We start from the raw sequence: 16653 nt of genomic DNA on the forward strand, positions 1-16653 counted from the left end.
TCCTCACTTTGTTGCCCTGCAAGTGTCAAAATAAGAGAGAAATGTCTAATGACACTTTAAGAATGCCTCTGTTTATCTTACGAACTTTTTCATAAAATCCAAAACCCCTTAACCCCAATATTTCATCAAAAATATTTATTACAATTTGCAATAACCACTTAGGTCTAAAATTTTTCTGAGCTACAAATAATATGAGCAATATGTTTATAATTGAATCATCCACTTCGCTTCCTGATGCTACCCTGAACGTTATAAAAATCTTCGGAAAATTTACAGTTTGCTCCAAGCAACCATTCTTTGTTGTCCCATAAAACACCAAAATGAGAAAGGAATTTCCAATGAAGCTTCAAGAATGGATCTGTTTACCTTAGAACCTTTCGTGAAATTCACACCCCTTAAACCTAAGGCTTATTACCAGGAACTATCCAGGCATCCACCTGGATGTTCTAAGGAAAATCATAACAATCCTCAGTCAATGGATTTTGCATCTACCATCTCCAGAAAATATGTCAGAAGTGATACCTATGACTGTTCATTCTTCATCTGTTATGCAACAGCTAAACAGAATGTACTTCAGTGTAATCTAATCATTCGGTATTGCAATTCTTATACTACTGTCAGCCCCTGTGCAGGTTAAGGCTGCACTGGCTATGAATCTCAAATACACACACATTTTAAATTTGACATAAGACATATAGATTAGAGTGAGACAAACCACCTACGAAATAATGTGGGTTAGGACATTTTTATTTTCAATTCACAGCCATTATATGAAATGTCACACAATCACAGCACCGATAAGAGTATTCACGGAATGAAGCTTAATTGCCTGCCAGTACAAGGAATAAGAAAATAATTCTTCCTGCACAGTATGTTACTCAGTGAGTCGCTCAGTGGAATACTGACAAATGGACATGAAATTATAAAACACAAAAACTCACATACAAATTCTCACAATAAAAATATTTATGTCAATCATTTCTGCCAGTTCCTCATTCCAATTATTAATGACAAAACAAAATTAATTGAAGCATATAACACTTTTTGTGGTTTGCTTGCAATGGGGAGGTAACTGCTATTCAACAAGGGCAGCTAGCAAGCGTGGGCAGTATGATTCTGCTACCGTAATTCTACATACAGCTATCATTCACAAATGTTTCTGCAGCAGAATCTGACCAACAATAAACAAAATTTGCTATTTGGAACCCAAATCCACAAGCATCTATAGACACAGAAAGTGACAGGCATAATGCACTAACAATATCATTAAATTATTAAATAAAAAGGTAAAGCGATCCCTACAACTGGCCATGGAGGCCCATAGGGTTGCGAGACATTGAGGCTCCCACAATTTCTAGACAATCGGCTCACTGATGGCAGTGAACCTTATGTGCCAGTCACCCTTTATCCCCAGGAAGATTCCTGGTACTCATTTCTGTTAGAAGCTGAGTCAACCCCAGGGCCATGGTGCAGTTCAGAGGATTAGGTGCTAAATAAAAATTACATTATGATCCAATACATAACTGAGTTTTAAATGTAGAAACTTCCCAGTCCTGAATCAGCAGAAACAAAATTAAGTACTGTATGCTAAAGGTTAATAGTATGGATAAACAATTATAGCAAATAAAAGCCAGATAATAAGTAAGAAAGACTTCAGTATCTGCTGCATTCGCTGCTTCTGAGAAATTACTGGAATGGCAAAAATTAATTTAGCCCACATTTCCTAAACAATTTACTGAATTTAAACAAAACTTGGCACTAATTATCCATCATTAAGGACAAAACACAAAGCAAATATTGGCCATTTACACTGCTTTGAGACTGAATACAATTCCCTACTCCTGTAAACTTTAAAATATAAATTCATCTTCAGCAGAATATTCAAAAGCAGGCAGTTAACTTTAAAAAAATTCAGTAATCACAATCAACTGAAATTACCAAACCTCACTCAACAGCAGTAACATAAATTCTTCCCTCATCCCTTTAATGTCACTTAAGAGAAAATATTTCATAAGTCAGGAAATCCACTTGAATTCTGTACAGAATGATATACTTGCTACCAGATAAATATAGTTGTGAGTGAAGAACAAAACTCCTTGTCCTTTGAAGAGATGTACTCTTGAAAGTAATTTGTTAAAGAAATATTCATAAAAAAATATTAATAAACCTAAATATATATAGCACATATATGCCATATTTATGTGTCTTAGATTCAAACCTTTTACAAGATAAACATACACATCACCTTTTCAAGAGATGTCATTGCATCTTGATATAATTTAATGGTATCATGCAGAATTTTGCATCGCCTTGCGACATCTTCATGCTCACCTAATTTTGTACCCAACTGAGCTGCATCAGCCAGGTCAATGCCTAAAAAGCAACAATGATATAAGTGAATGTTCCCAAACACAGTCATATAAATGTCTGCTAATTTTTTAAACGAAATGGAATTACCAACATTCACTGCACAACTTACATATCCTAATTATTCAATGAACTAATAATAAACTAGTGACAAAATAAGGGACCACAGAAATGGCCAGGGCTGGCAAGCATATTTTTCAGTCATTTCTACACATCATGCAGTCAGCCGAAACATGTAGCAGAGTCAAACTAGGCACTGACCTTAATATTGTTGTGTTGTGACGGTTTTAATAAAGAAATTGTATAACTGAAAATTTCTGTTCCCAGGTGAAGCACCTATTCAACTGGGTCCATTACAAACAGTTAATCTCACTCACCCAACAATCAAAGTCTTTCAACTGCATCTATATATGCACCTAGGATCAGGTTTTGTCAATGGGCGATAATTAAATTTACACAAAAAAAAACTGCAGGTATATCCATGGTGACCTAAAACTACGTCAAAGAAGGAAGCCAAAAATAAATCCATTGAACTAAACCCAAAATCAAACCAGAAACACTGATGCTGAAGGATTCAGGAAGACAGAATGATCATCTATCAACAGTGTCAAAAGAGTGAGTAGGTGTGCAACAGATGAGCGGTTGCAGAGTGGCTAGTCAATGCGTGCAACATTGACAGAGTGCACAGGGCCAACTATAATCTATCACCAGAAAAACTGTATTTCAACCACGTATTTATGAATTCCAACAAATAAAAATCATGAAAAGGATACTAGATTTTCTAAATTTACTATGCAAAGTCCTATGAACACTGCAAGGTACTGAAAGTAATCTAAAAAATAAACATATGTGATAAGAAAAGAATAAATATAGAAAGTTGTTGGTAATCTCTTCAAAATGTTTATGATGAAATCTCATATCCAGAACACTAAAGTTTAATGGCTATAAAGAAATTATTATTTGCTTACTGTTTTGTATACCCACAGATGGAATTCTCTTACCGTAAGGTAAGAAAATAAACCATACACACATGAAACTTCATGATTATACTATTCAATTAATATTAATTCTCTTCGCTGATGATACAAGTATTATTGTCAACAACCCTAATTCTATAAATTTCAAAGAAGACCTTATCTTAGTATTTGATCAAATAAATAAGTGGTTCAGTACCAATCTTCTAGTATTGAATTTTGATAAAACCCAATATATACAATTCAAAACGACTAATACTCCAGAAATTCCGATAAACATCAGTTATAATAATAAATATATTGTCAATTGTATGGAGACTAAATTTTTGGGTATTACTATCGATAGTGTCCTATNCAAAGAAAGATTGAGGTGGGTAGATTTTAAGCAAATAGTTTTGATAAATTTGATTATACTGAAATTGCTCAGAATTAGACACAATGGTGGTATTTTGTATTAGTGAAGCTCCTAATGCCAGAGTGACAGTGCTACTGCTGCTACTTTTACATGGTGTGGATCCTTGGAACAAATACTTAAGTAATAAATACAGCACACATAAATCAAAATGGAAGGATTTTATGAAACAAAACAAATGTATTATCACAAACTAAAACAAGTCTCAAAAAATAGTAACAGATACATACATATATATTCCACATTTCACATGTCCAAAATACAATGGACATGAAACTGGTCACAAGAATAACACAAACAAACAAACAAAGCAAAAAGACAATACAAAGCTAAATAAACACTGTAATAATTATTTACTGTATGCTCCAAAAATTCATCAACTATATAAAATAAGTTATTCATAAGATATAAAAATAAATTATTTTTAAAACCAATTCTATCCTTTCTAAGACTTTGAATGGTCTTTGGCGATTTATTAAATAACCTAATACCAGTCAACATAGTGCCCTTCTGGAAAATACAAAGATTTTAAGTTTGAATATAAATTTGATTTTTGCTTCTACTGTTCTGGCCATGAACCTCTGAACCTGAACAGAAAATATTTTGATTATCTATCACAAACAAACATCAAGGAAAAATATATTCACATGACAATGGTAAAATATCTAATTTCTTCAAAAGACTTCTACATGAGTTTCTGGGTCCCACCCTCAATATGATCCTTATTACTTTCTTTTGTAATTTAAAAACTCTAGAATTATTAGTAGAATTGTCCCAGAAGACTATTCCATAATTACTGATAGAATGAGAGTAGGAAAAATACACCATTCGCAGGGTTTTTAAATTCATAAAATAAGACCAACTCCTAATTACTCGTATAAAAATTGCAGAACTGAGTTTAGGAGGGATGTATTCCACATGACTCTCCCAATTCAATTTATTATCAATTTGTATACCCAAAAATGTTAATACAGGGACTTCATTCATTACCACGTTTCCAAAGGATACTGTCATCAAAGAGATGGCAGACTACAAACAAAGTTGAGTCAGAAAACCTGAACGGAAGAGATTATTTGGTAGTCTTAGCCATATGCTGGAGGTTCATATCAAAATGCATCTTAAAGACTCAGGATGTGAGGATGTGAACTGGATTCATTTGGCTCAAAACAGGATCAAATTGTTGGCTCTTGTGAATATGTAACGAACCTCAGAGTTCATAAAAGATGGGAAATTCCTTGATTAGTTACAGAGTTAGCTGCTGCAAACTGGAAAGCACTACACAACCACATAATCTGAATTTCCAATTATGGCAAGATAATTTATATACTCAAATCTACAGCCAAAATACTTAAAGGAATGACTGTACTTAGACTGATCATTTTCCACTTAGGATACAATGAACTATACCTGGCATTTCCAACCATGGAGTGAGGATCTCTGGGTGCCCATGAAAAGTTTGGGGTTTTAAAATTTTAAGATTCATATTAATTTCTAAGTTAGTCAATGATAATCACAAAACATATGATTATTTCTGCTTTATAAACAGACTCACTGTCAATGCTGACGTGTTCTAAACATTTAGATTCTGCTCAAGTGTCACACTGAGAGGTTTGGGTGTAAAAAATGGTGAAAATGATTTATTACCCATTAGGTATATTTTGTGAGGTAAAGTAAGCCACAACAGTACTTCGATGTCATAAAAACTGATGTAACAATACAAATCTGTTCATAATTTAATTAGCTGAATTCACATCTTTTATCTGAAGTTTTGTACAATATCCTTCATAAATTATAACAATCTCCTAGTTATATTTTATACAAAATGAGTTGGCAATCCATGAACTACAGAGACATAACATCCTAACTCAATTTTCATCAATGCGAAAGGGTGAGACTTGAAGGCACAGGATCAATCAACCAAGACTACACTATGATGTTGAGCCACAATTATAAGCTGAATAGACTTGTAATATGTCATATAAGTGTAACAGACTCACCAGCACTGAACACTTTTCCTGCACCAGACAGTACAATAACTCGACAATCTGGATCATTTCCAAGCTCTGTGAAACACTTTCCAATTTCTCTATGAAGATCAAAGTATCATAATAAGAATTGTATAACACTTGTATGGAGTAAACATAGGGAAAGTGAAAAATTAAAAGCAATTTATTACAAACTTTGACAAAGTAATCACACAGTACATAGTTGGACATAGCATATTTCTTAATGTACAGTACAACCCCTTTTTGATCTAAAAGATTTCCCCATTTTCTGTCTTTAATTTTTTGTGGTCTCAGCTGAAGTCCCACTACCCACAGCTAGTACATGAAAATCCAATTCCATTCAGCATCATGTTTACATGCATGGAAGATCAGGTTCTCTTCCCTACTTTCAGAGATAAATAATGAAGTGAAAGACAGCATTCCTGCCACATTATGCTGCCAGCAAAGGAAATGTGAGAGAAAGTGAAATGCGTTTTAAGGTCATGAGCCATGAATTACGAGGTTGCCTGGACCACCACTAGAGCTATGAATCAGAAACTGTATTCTCCACACAAAACTGTAGCAAAAGTCATTAATTTGACATTCGTTAAGACAGAAAATTTAAGAAAAAAAGAAACGACTTACTGTATAATATTGTGACATGTTGCGCAATTGAGAACCCCCACCCCACCAGCAGTGACGCAGCGGGTGAGTCAGCGCTCCCCCCCCTCCGCACAGTAACGTAACGCGCGGTGACATAAGACAGCGTGAGGTAACAGCGTTGCTACGTAACAGGCACACACAGCCACTATATAAGAGAGCTGCGCTGCCTGCGAGGAGTTGTAATTGAAATGTGGCCATCGCCAAGTTCAGTTTCGAGTTAGTTCCGAGCAAACCTACGAGCGAGTGTGTGATCAACAGTTCTCCAGTCAGCCGACTACAGTTGGAGTATAGCAGCAGTCGCGGTAAGAAGACCCGAACGCGTATTTACAAGCAGTTATGAGTTACGAGTACGAGTTATGGATGCATGTGTGAGAATCAGTGTTAGTTCGTAATAATCGAGTAATAATTGGGAGTGTGTGATACAGTTGGACTTATATAGCTCCCATACTGTGAAAACGTGTTGACTACTGACAATAGAGTGAATTGATTATTGCAAATAGGGTTATAAAGTGTAAAACCCCCCAACACTGTTATAATTAATTGTAGCCAATAATTGTAGGTTGTTGAATAAACCAATTAACAATCTGAACGGTGTCTTCAGTAACAAAACACGTTACAATATGTTTTCAAATATTTAATATTTTTACATGTTTTCTTATAACTATATATTAATTAATTAATATAGAAGATCATATTTTATGTGAAGACATTTTCCTTATGGGGGTGGGGGTTAACTTTTTAATTCATACAAATACAGTATTTGCTGAAAGGGACCTTCAGGTCTGCATGTGGAATAAGTGAGTCCTTTACATATTCACGGTAGTTCTACAAGTAATTTGGGCTTCATGTATATTTCTTAGTGAATTTTTCTTTGTGTTGAAATGTGTGAGAGACATGCATTTAACTGTGTAAATACTGTACACACATTAAAGATCTAATGCTAAAATAAAGACATCGGCACAAATAGGCAAACATTGACTGTAAGCAGCAACTGCTATATAAGGCATATCACCTGGTATTTTCTGTTGTTTTTAGGCTCAAGAAACATATATTTGCTCATTTTTTTTTTGTTAGATTAAAGCAAACTAACAGTGGGGTGTCATTTTCTGCTTGAATTCTATACAACCTCCCATTCAAGACTGTTTTATTTAAGATACATAAATCTCATCCCCAAGGTAAACCTTAAACCAGAATTTTAACGTAATCATCTTTCTCTTGAAAACATTTATTCCAGCAGTCCATGAACACCCCAGTTCTATCGTAACAATTCACATTGTTCAGGCTGAAGCAAATTTTGCATTGCTAACTTCACTTCCTCATCATCAGAGACCCTGCAGTGCTTCCTTATGTGGCCCAAAGAGACAAAATCAGAGCGCACTAAGTCAATACTGTGTGGTCGATATTCAACAACTTCAAATGTCATGTTGTCAACAGTTTCAATAGTGTATAGGTGCAAGAGGATGAGCAGTAACTTTGATCAGAACAATACAATTTAACAGCAGTTTGAGGAATCTTGACTGATTTCTCAGCTTCAATCTATTACACACCTTGCTGCTGTTTTGAACATTAAAGAATGACGTTACTTTCTGAAAATGAACCGGGACAGGAACAGACAAACTCCGGCAAACCACCAATATCAATTCTGTATTTGAGGTTCTCATAGTGCTGACTATGAAGTGCATGTGATGTCACACAATTTAAAGAGCGCCAAATGTTTCAGAGGAACATAATGTCTCTCTCTCTTAAGGTTTGAAGTGAGCTGCGCCATAGCTCAAGCAGTTATTCACTGGCTTTCCACCGCAGGGGCCCGGGTTCAAACCCGGGTCTGGTCAAGTGGGATTTGTGGTGGACAAAGTGGCGCTGGGGCGGATTTTCTCCAAGTACTTCGGTTTCCCCTCCCAATCTTCATTCCACCAACTGCTCCACAATCACCCTCACCTATCGTCTGGGGCTGGTACAATAGGCCAGAAGTGGCCACAGTACAAGGGACTTAGTCCCACCCCACTAGCAATAAAAAAATAATTGCAGATTTTGATATCAGTAATATTGAAACCATGAAGAAATTAATGTTTGTTATAAAAGCTCATGCAGCATCTAAATCAAACCACAATTCTTCTTTTTATTAGTAGTGACTACATTAAACCAATTTCTGTACCACAAAGTTCTCTCTGTGTTTTACTACATTTTGGATCAAATTCTCAAATGCAGGAAGTTTACATGAAGTACAAAGGAAAACTGAACTTTTTTTAAACCAATATTCACCTGAGCTGGGTGATCAAGACTCTACTGTGCTTTATAAACTCATGAACTATAACTTTACCTGTTGTTTTGTACAGATACAAAACTTGATCTCTCAACCTAAGAGAAGAACATAGATTGATGGTTTTGAGAATAGACTGCTGAAGAGAATATCTTAAACTATAAGCTGGGAACTAACAGAGGATGGAGACAACTGCTTAATGAGCAGTTCCACAAATTATACTCTTCAGCAAATAACATTACAGCCATCAAATCTAACAGAGTAGGGCATGTAGCATGCATGAAAGGAATGATAAATGTGTATGAGATTTTAGTAGAAGAAGCTGAAGGGGAAGGACTACTTGGGAAACCCAGGCATACTACAAAGATGGGAAGAAAATACAGGGTGGGGCATATTAACCTTTCTGATTTCACATGGTCATTGTTGAGGCTAGGGAGGGGGGTAGAGTGGTGGGGATGGTATCGTTAGACGCGTTAGAGTGTGCAGTTTTCAGTACACACAATGGCTTGGTCAGGAGAACATCGTGCATTCATGCTGGAAGAGTTTATTAAAAACTGCGGTTCTGTGATCAAAACCCAGCGAGCCTTTTGCACTCACTTTGCTCTCGGTCGGCGTGATCCCCTTCCCATTAGACCAACAATCAGAAATTGGGCATCAGATCTTCTGCATTAAAAAGAAAATCTTCAGCCCGGACCAGGACTTCAACGTCAGCGACAAATGTGGCTAGAGTGCGGGCTTCAATTTTGTAATCCCCCAAGCGTTCTGCATGGAAGCACGCCACTGCACTTGGATTATCTGCCCATAGTGTTAGAAGAATCCTTCATAGAGATCTCAAAATGCATCCATACAAGATGCACATAGTGCAAGAGTTAAGTGAAAGAGACTTTGAAACACGAAGAAATTTGTGCAATGACATTCTGCAGAGTATCCCTTCCACAGCAGTTTTGATCTGTAGTGACAAGGCCCATTTTCACCTGTCCGGGACTGTAAATAAACAAAATTTCCGCTACTGGGCTGAGAATAACCATCGGAACCTTCACCAACGAACATTCCACAGCTCTCAAGTGACGGTTTGGTGTGCTGTTTCCAATTGTGGTGTCTGGGATCCCTACTTCTTCGAAAGATGGTGAAGTCGTTACAGTGACTTCTGCTTGATATTGTTACATGCTTGAAAATATTCTTCTACTGAAATTGGATGAATTACTGCAAGATCATGACCTGGAAGATATCTGGTTCCAACAAGATGGCGTTACAGCCCATACCTCGCGTCATTCAATGGAGATTCTAAGATAAATGTTTCCTGGTCATCTTGTCTCTTTGCGGGGTGACATCAGGTGGCTCCCAGATCGCCTGATCTAACACCATGCGATTTTTTTCTGTGGGGATACCTCAAGGCAAAGGTGTACACACATCATCCCCAAACTATCGATGAACTGAAGGCTGCCATCACCGAAGAAATCAATGCTATTCCACAGAATATGACTCGTAGAGTCATGGAAAACTTCCAAAACAGGCTCCGTCAGTGTATGGAAAACAGAGGTGGCCATTTGGAAGATATTATTTTTAAACCCCATTAAAATGTCCTTTCAAATAAAATAATTTTGCCTGCATCTTTCTTTATTTCTATTCCACGCATTTTTGAAATCGGGAAGGTTTAAATGCCCCATCCTGTATTAAAATAGATCAAGACATAAGTTGTGAGGATGTGGACTTGAATCATCTTATTCAAGAGGGGGACTAGGGCAGGCCCTTGTGAACTTCCAATTCCATAAAATGCAAGGAATTTCTATACTACCTAAGTGACTTTTTCTTCTCAAATAGGGTTCTAATTCATGGAATTAGTTATGAATTTAAATGTTTACTTACATCCACATAGTGTTATGCATTGCATTTAATTTCTTAGGTCTGTTAAGTTCAACATGGTAAACAAATGGATTTGGCACAGTAACATTTAGTGCCTCAAACTGTGTCCTCTGTTCTTCTGCAGCTGTAGTTATCATGGCTACCTGACACAGCCCTTGTTTCTCTGAAATTTTAAACAAAGACTGTAATGGGAATGTAAATGAACACTATTTGTGCCCAGTGATTTCAACAATGTAACAGACATACTGACATTTTAATGTATTAAGTAGATTCTAAAGGGTTCTGATGATTGTGTATATCACTGAGGATTACATGGTTTTTGTATTTTATCCATAGTCCGGTATTCTAAAAAAAAACATAAAAGAACACAACGTTTCAGAAACTGTATCTGTTTCCGTCCTCAGGTGAAAGGTTGGAGACACCTACTCTGTTGGGTCTGTTAGAAAGATCTAATTTCAATCACTGAATCCAGTAACTGAAGTTAGCTCTTTCTAACAGACCCAACAGAGTAGATGTCTCCCATCCCACAAGTGAGGATGGAAACAGATACAGTTTCCAAAATGTTTCTTTTGTGTTTTTTTAGAATACCAGATGACGGACAAAGTCTGAAGACCCTGTACTTCTTAATGTATTCCAGTTGATATCCTGTAATATATGACACTGTTCCAGTGTAACTGCCCACATTGGCAATTACATGTTTTTATTTTGTTACACGTGTTGACAATCATTTAATTCGTTATAATACTGTACACTACCTAAGGGACTTTCTCCATACATTTTTTTAAAAGAAACTGTATTGAAATTATCTACTTCTTAGATCAGACATTTTTAACAAACTATTTCCCAACAGTTTCTAATCCTCTATATGCATATTTAGTAAACCCCTTACATGACAACAGGACACCTCAATCTCTTTATTCTATTAACTGACATACAAAAGTTAGTGCTCTGCAAGAAACAAACATTGAATTATTCTTACTTTCAGTGCAATTGCAGGTTCTGGAAATGAAGAGTTGTAACACGTGTCTTTTCTATTATTTATTGCCAATGATGTCACATGAAAATGAGTCTTATAAATTTTGAACACATCACCTTATATATTAAAACATACGTATGATACAGACTGCTCTATGAATATCTTCACATGTTCTTCTTGTAACCAACAGGAGGGAAGAAAGTGAGGTAGAAAAAATAATGTTATATTATTGAGGACTGTTGTGGCTTTGACATAACCTGCATAAAACGTGCAGAATCTGTTATGCACAATGACTGTATGAAACAGTATTTCCTCGAATTCACTTTGTTTTCCACCTTTGGAAGAACTTCAAAGTGGAAAGGAGATTCATATTTTTAGTGTGCATGGGCAGTCACACACACTCACACACTATATCCCCCATTATACAGATGTCCACAGGTGAGATAACATAACTTTATCTGTGTAAACATGCTCCCTGATTTTAAGCGTGTTATCTGAGTGTGTCTTTAAAGTATTTGATTTCACCTAGGTCCAAATTGTTTTATGGATAACAGTCTTTCTAGTACTTGTTCTAAATTAGTAAGCTATCATCAGCACATAATGGCAGCTTATTTGTTCATCTGTATCAACTAATTTTTGCCTGTGGGATGTTCAAATGGGACTAACGCAACAAACTAGTTCCTCATTACCTTTCACCCATTTACTAAACACAATGCTGTTAAACGGGATGACCGCTGTAGCATATACAGTGCATGACACTAGTCTTGAAAACAGCTGTGCAGGCTAGGGACATGAAGCAGGAAGAGAAATGCAAATGGCCTAAGCTGCAAGTGGTCTCATATGTGTGCTATGTGATGCTTTTACAGCACATCTCAGGCCAGTTTCAACATATACCTCATGTACTGTAATCTAGTAAAAAGAAAAGTAAAGCTATCCCTATAACAGGCCATGGAGGCCTATAGGGTTGTGAAACAATGCTCCCACACTTTCTAGACAATCAGCTCACACATGGCAGTGAGGCTGTCAGTCTTATGCAGCAGCTGTCCTTTAACACAGGGAAGATATCAAACCAAATTTCCCAGATTTTCCCCATATACTTCAGGAAATATCCAAGTATGTTGGTATATTATACTCTTGTAAACTACACTGTGTACAGTATTTAATGTGCGACCATGTATTTGTAAAACAATTCAAGTGATCAAAATTAAGTCTTTTTTCATAAAACTGCTTACGTTTTGTTGCTAATGCAATTTCTGCTGCTCTCCTCAAGAAGACTGAGTACATAGTAAACAACCACAACAAAATATTTGCATACAAGTTCCTTTATTTCTCTTCTGTTCACTTCCGCAACTGGAAAAAGAAAAATAAAATATACCAAATGTGCCATTTCATATGCAGCCAGAAGAATGAAAATCTATTTGAGCTTGGGTTCATGCTCCATTTGTGTGCCTCCACAAATGTGAATGATTTCACACGCCCAAGCCCAAATGGCACCATCAACCAGAGCCTTAGCTGGAGATTTTGCCACTGAAGCATTACTTCATTCCAAGAAGGGCTCACCACAGTGCACTCAACGGAGTACCTTAAGCTACGGAACAAATTATTCTATACACAGCAAGCATCAACTATCTCAAGCATTTGTGCAGTATAAGTGGGAACCCCAGCTCCAAGCATGAACAACCTTAGCACACTTTCAAATATAGTCAGAAAAAAGGTTTCACTTTATAATCACATATAACATGAAGAATATTAATACATCTGTGGGCAGCTGCCAGGCATTTATATTCCATGGTTAAACAGACGTTTAAACTGGATAAATAAATGTTTGTATGGCACTGATGTCAAAAATCAACGCATATTTCAATTTTCCAAAACTTCCATTCTAATCAACATATGAAATTAATACATTCTGATTGATAAATCGAGCAGGATCTGGCCACTCTGGAGACCAACTTATACATTAAAATGAATTTTAAAGAAATTAGTTGAAAAGATGTGAAATGGGGCAAATGTCTATGGATACAGTCCAAAGGAAGTTGTAATGGTGATGGTGAGAAAAAGAAATTGGGATTTATAATGGCATTTCACGATATACTTAACAACTTACTGCTGAAGGAAGACCTTAAAATGTAAAATTATATTTTCTATACTATGTCAATTTGTACTACCAAAATGACATTAGCTTTCAGCCTAAGCTGATTACAGTACACATTTATCATTAAAACTATGGCGGTAACCACGTGCACTTTTTGCTTTAACGTTAAATAACACAATAGTTAGTATGCAGAGTTTCTTTGGGGCTTGTTTGGATTTAGAAACAAGCGGTGACAGTCTCCTTAAACATCATTAACTGCCTAATCTTTGTAACGGGTATGGGGTGTGTACCCTGGAAAGAATGAGCCAACTATAAAATATTACTTCCACAGCTTCACTTTATATTATTCTTAACTCAGATCTTCTCTTACGGTTGTTGAGGTTTCAGAGTATCGAATTAACCTCACAAAATTTTTAATTCTTTACATTCACGACGTCTAACTTCAACGAACAACAATGATAGAGCACATTACAAATTACATCATCATGATACACTACACACACTACAGCACCAAAGCCAAAGAGCACGGCTATGGATACACACGTACCAACGATACGAACCTAACGTGACGTGGGACCCGTAGGACGTATGAACAACGTTGATGCTACTATGGTTTAGCAAAAATAATATTGGACTCGCAACGCTACTGCCGTAGCGTGCTTGAAAGTTTAAAATACTTTAAAGCAGACACTTGTTTCTGAAATTTGTAACTGTGAAAGTACTCTTGATAATTTTGCTCTCTACGGATGAGTACACGCAAAGTATTTGTTGTTCAATCTAAACCATCTAAACACCACCACTAAGCACCACGACATGAAGACGTATGGGGTAAAAATATAAAGTTATCCATGTGCTTAGCTAATTAAGGACTAGGCCGTGAAGGCGTATGGGGGAGTGGATGTATAGATCCACATTTTCTTGACCTAGGCACTAGCTGGAGGTGAGTGGTCAGCTTCACGCCCCTGTCCCTTTACTCCTATAGGAAAAGTCCCCGTTACCCATTTAATAGGTGGCTGGGTAACCCCCACAGCTGTTCTGGACAACAGAGGGAAGAGAACATTATTGACCTTACAAGGACTTGAACTCCGACTCCTTTGTCGCCCAGCCTGTAGTCAGTCATTATACTGATACACTATCCCAGCACCATAAGCTGGTTAATTCTATTTGGAATAAGGAAGACTTGCCTGATCAGTGGAAGGAATCTATTATTTTACCAGTTCACAAGAAGGGTGATAAAATGACTGTAGTAATTATCAGGGGATAGCCCTGATGTCAACTTCATACAAAATTTTACTCAATATCCTTCTCTCAAGGCTAAGTCTATATATAGATGAATCTACTGTGGATCATCAGATACTGGAGAGAAAATGGGAGTACAATAATAGAGTACATCAGCTATTCATAGACTTCAAAAAAGCCTGTACTTCAGTTAGGAGAGAGGAGAGGTATTGTACAACATTCTCATAGAGTTTTGGATACCCATGAAATTAGTCAGGCTGATTGAAATGTGTTTAAACAAAACTTATAGTATTATTATTTATTTTATATCCATATAGGTAAATATTTGTTTGATAATTTTCCTGTCCAGAATGGTCTAAAATGAGAAGATGCTTCATTCCCACTGCTTTTCAACTTTGCTTTAGAATATGCCATTAGGTAGATCTAGGAAAACCAGGTGGATCTGAAATAAAATGGGGCACATCAGCTGCTGCTCTGTGCTGATGATGTGAATCTACGGGGTGATACCATAGATAGCATAAAGAAAAACGTGCTAAAAAGGATGTTGGTCTAGAAGTAACGCAGAGAAAACTAAATATATGTTGCTGTCTTACCACCAGAATGTAGAGGAAAATCCTGACATAAAGAGAGCTACCAGATGTTTTGAAAATGTGGCACAATTCAAATATTTGAGACTGACAGTAACAAATCAAAATTTGATTTGGGAGGAAATTAAGAGGAGGCTGAATTCACATAATGTTTGCTACAATTCAGTTCAGAAGCTTTTGTCTTCTTGTCTGCTATCTAAAAACTTAAAAATTAGAATATACAAAACTATAAATTTGCCTGTGGACCTGTATTTGTGTGAAACTTGGTCTCTGACATTAAGGGAGGAACATAGACTGAGGGTATTTGAGAATAGGGTGTTGAGGAGAATATTTGGACCAAAGAGAGATGAAGTGACAGGAGTTTGAAGAAAAATGCACAATGAGGAGCTTCATAACTTGTACTCTTCGACAAGTGTAATTAGTATGATCAAGTTAAGGAGGATGGAATTCGCAGGACATGTAGTGTGAATGGGGGAAAAGAGGAATGCAACTCTGATATTGGGGGCAAGCCAGATGGAAAGAAACCACTAGGAGGACCAAGATGTAGGTGGGTGGACAAGAATAAAATGGATCTTAGATAGGATGGGGTGGTATAATAATACTGAATCAATATTATTATTGATATATTTTAAATTCAATTATTTCTTGTTGTCATACTTTATAAACTAGCCGTTGCTCTGTCAATCATGAATTACTAATTGTATTCACTGTAAACATTTTTTGCTTCTTTCATTTACTAGTGATAACTTTGATTTATTAATGGAATTATTATTATTCATATTCTACCAATGTTTTTTTTTAATTCTGTTTTGTTTATTTTCATTGCTTGTGCCCACTTTCTAATTGGCCTTTAGGCTGTTAAATATGCATGTACGTAAATAAATAAAAATTGAACAGAGTGGAATAGAATCCTTTGTGCTTTTTTATAAAAAGGTAGGCTAGGGTACTTGAAAATGTATTTGAAAAGTACCTCTCCAACCCTTCTCCTTACTGAGAACTCTCCCCACAAACCATTTTTAATTAATGCTGTGATAAACTTTTATAATCATGTTGAAACAAGTAATACTGATTGATGAAAAAAAAAAAATGAAATCAAGTCATTTTTATATGCATATTTTTAATTTGATTTTAAAGAATTGATACATGAAAACATACTAACTTGAATTTTATAGAAGATTCCAAATTTTTCCATTAAGTTCTCTAATGAAATATCCTGACTTCATACCTTTATG

General features: G+C 36.1%; 1 protein-coding gene across 2 annotated transcripts in view; it reads right to left on the minus strand.

The window, feature by feature from the left end:
* The window catches only part of LOC111871702 (delta(3,5)-Delta(2,4)-dienoyl-CoA isomerase, mitochondrial), a 28974-nt gene extending 14865 nt beyond the window's left edge, over positions 1-14109 (minus strand). For both annotated transcript variants that reach the window (XM_023864980.2, XM_023864971.2), the window contains exons 1-5: positions 13966-14109; positions 12733-12850; positions 10528-10687; positions 5751-5839; positions 2246-2373 (exon numbers count right to left, since the gene is read on the minus strand). In XM_023864980.2, the coding sequence (XP_023720748.1) occupies positions 2246-2373; positions 5751-5839; positions 10528-10687; positions 12733-12784 (429 nt within the window). In that variant the 5' untranslated portion in view covers positions 12785-12850; positions 13966-14109. The remainder of the gene's footprint in view (positions 1-2245; positions 2374-5750; positions 5840-10527; positions 10688-12732; positions 12851-13965) is intronic.
* Between the last annotated feature and the right edge of the window lie 2544 nt (positions 14110-16653).

The sequence above is a fragment of the Cryptotermes secundus genome, unplaced genomic scaffold (assembly GCF_002891405.2).
Source record: "Cryptotermes secundus unplaced genomic scaffold, Csec_1.0 scaffold428, whole genome shotgun sequence".
In the NCBI taxonomy this organism is placed as follows: Eukaryota; Metazoa; Arthropoda; class Insecta; order Blattodea; family Kalotermitidae; genus Cryptotermes; species Cryptotermes secundus.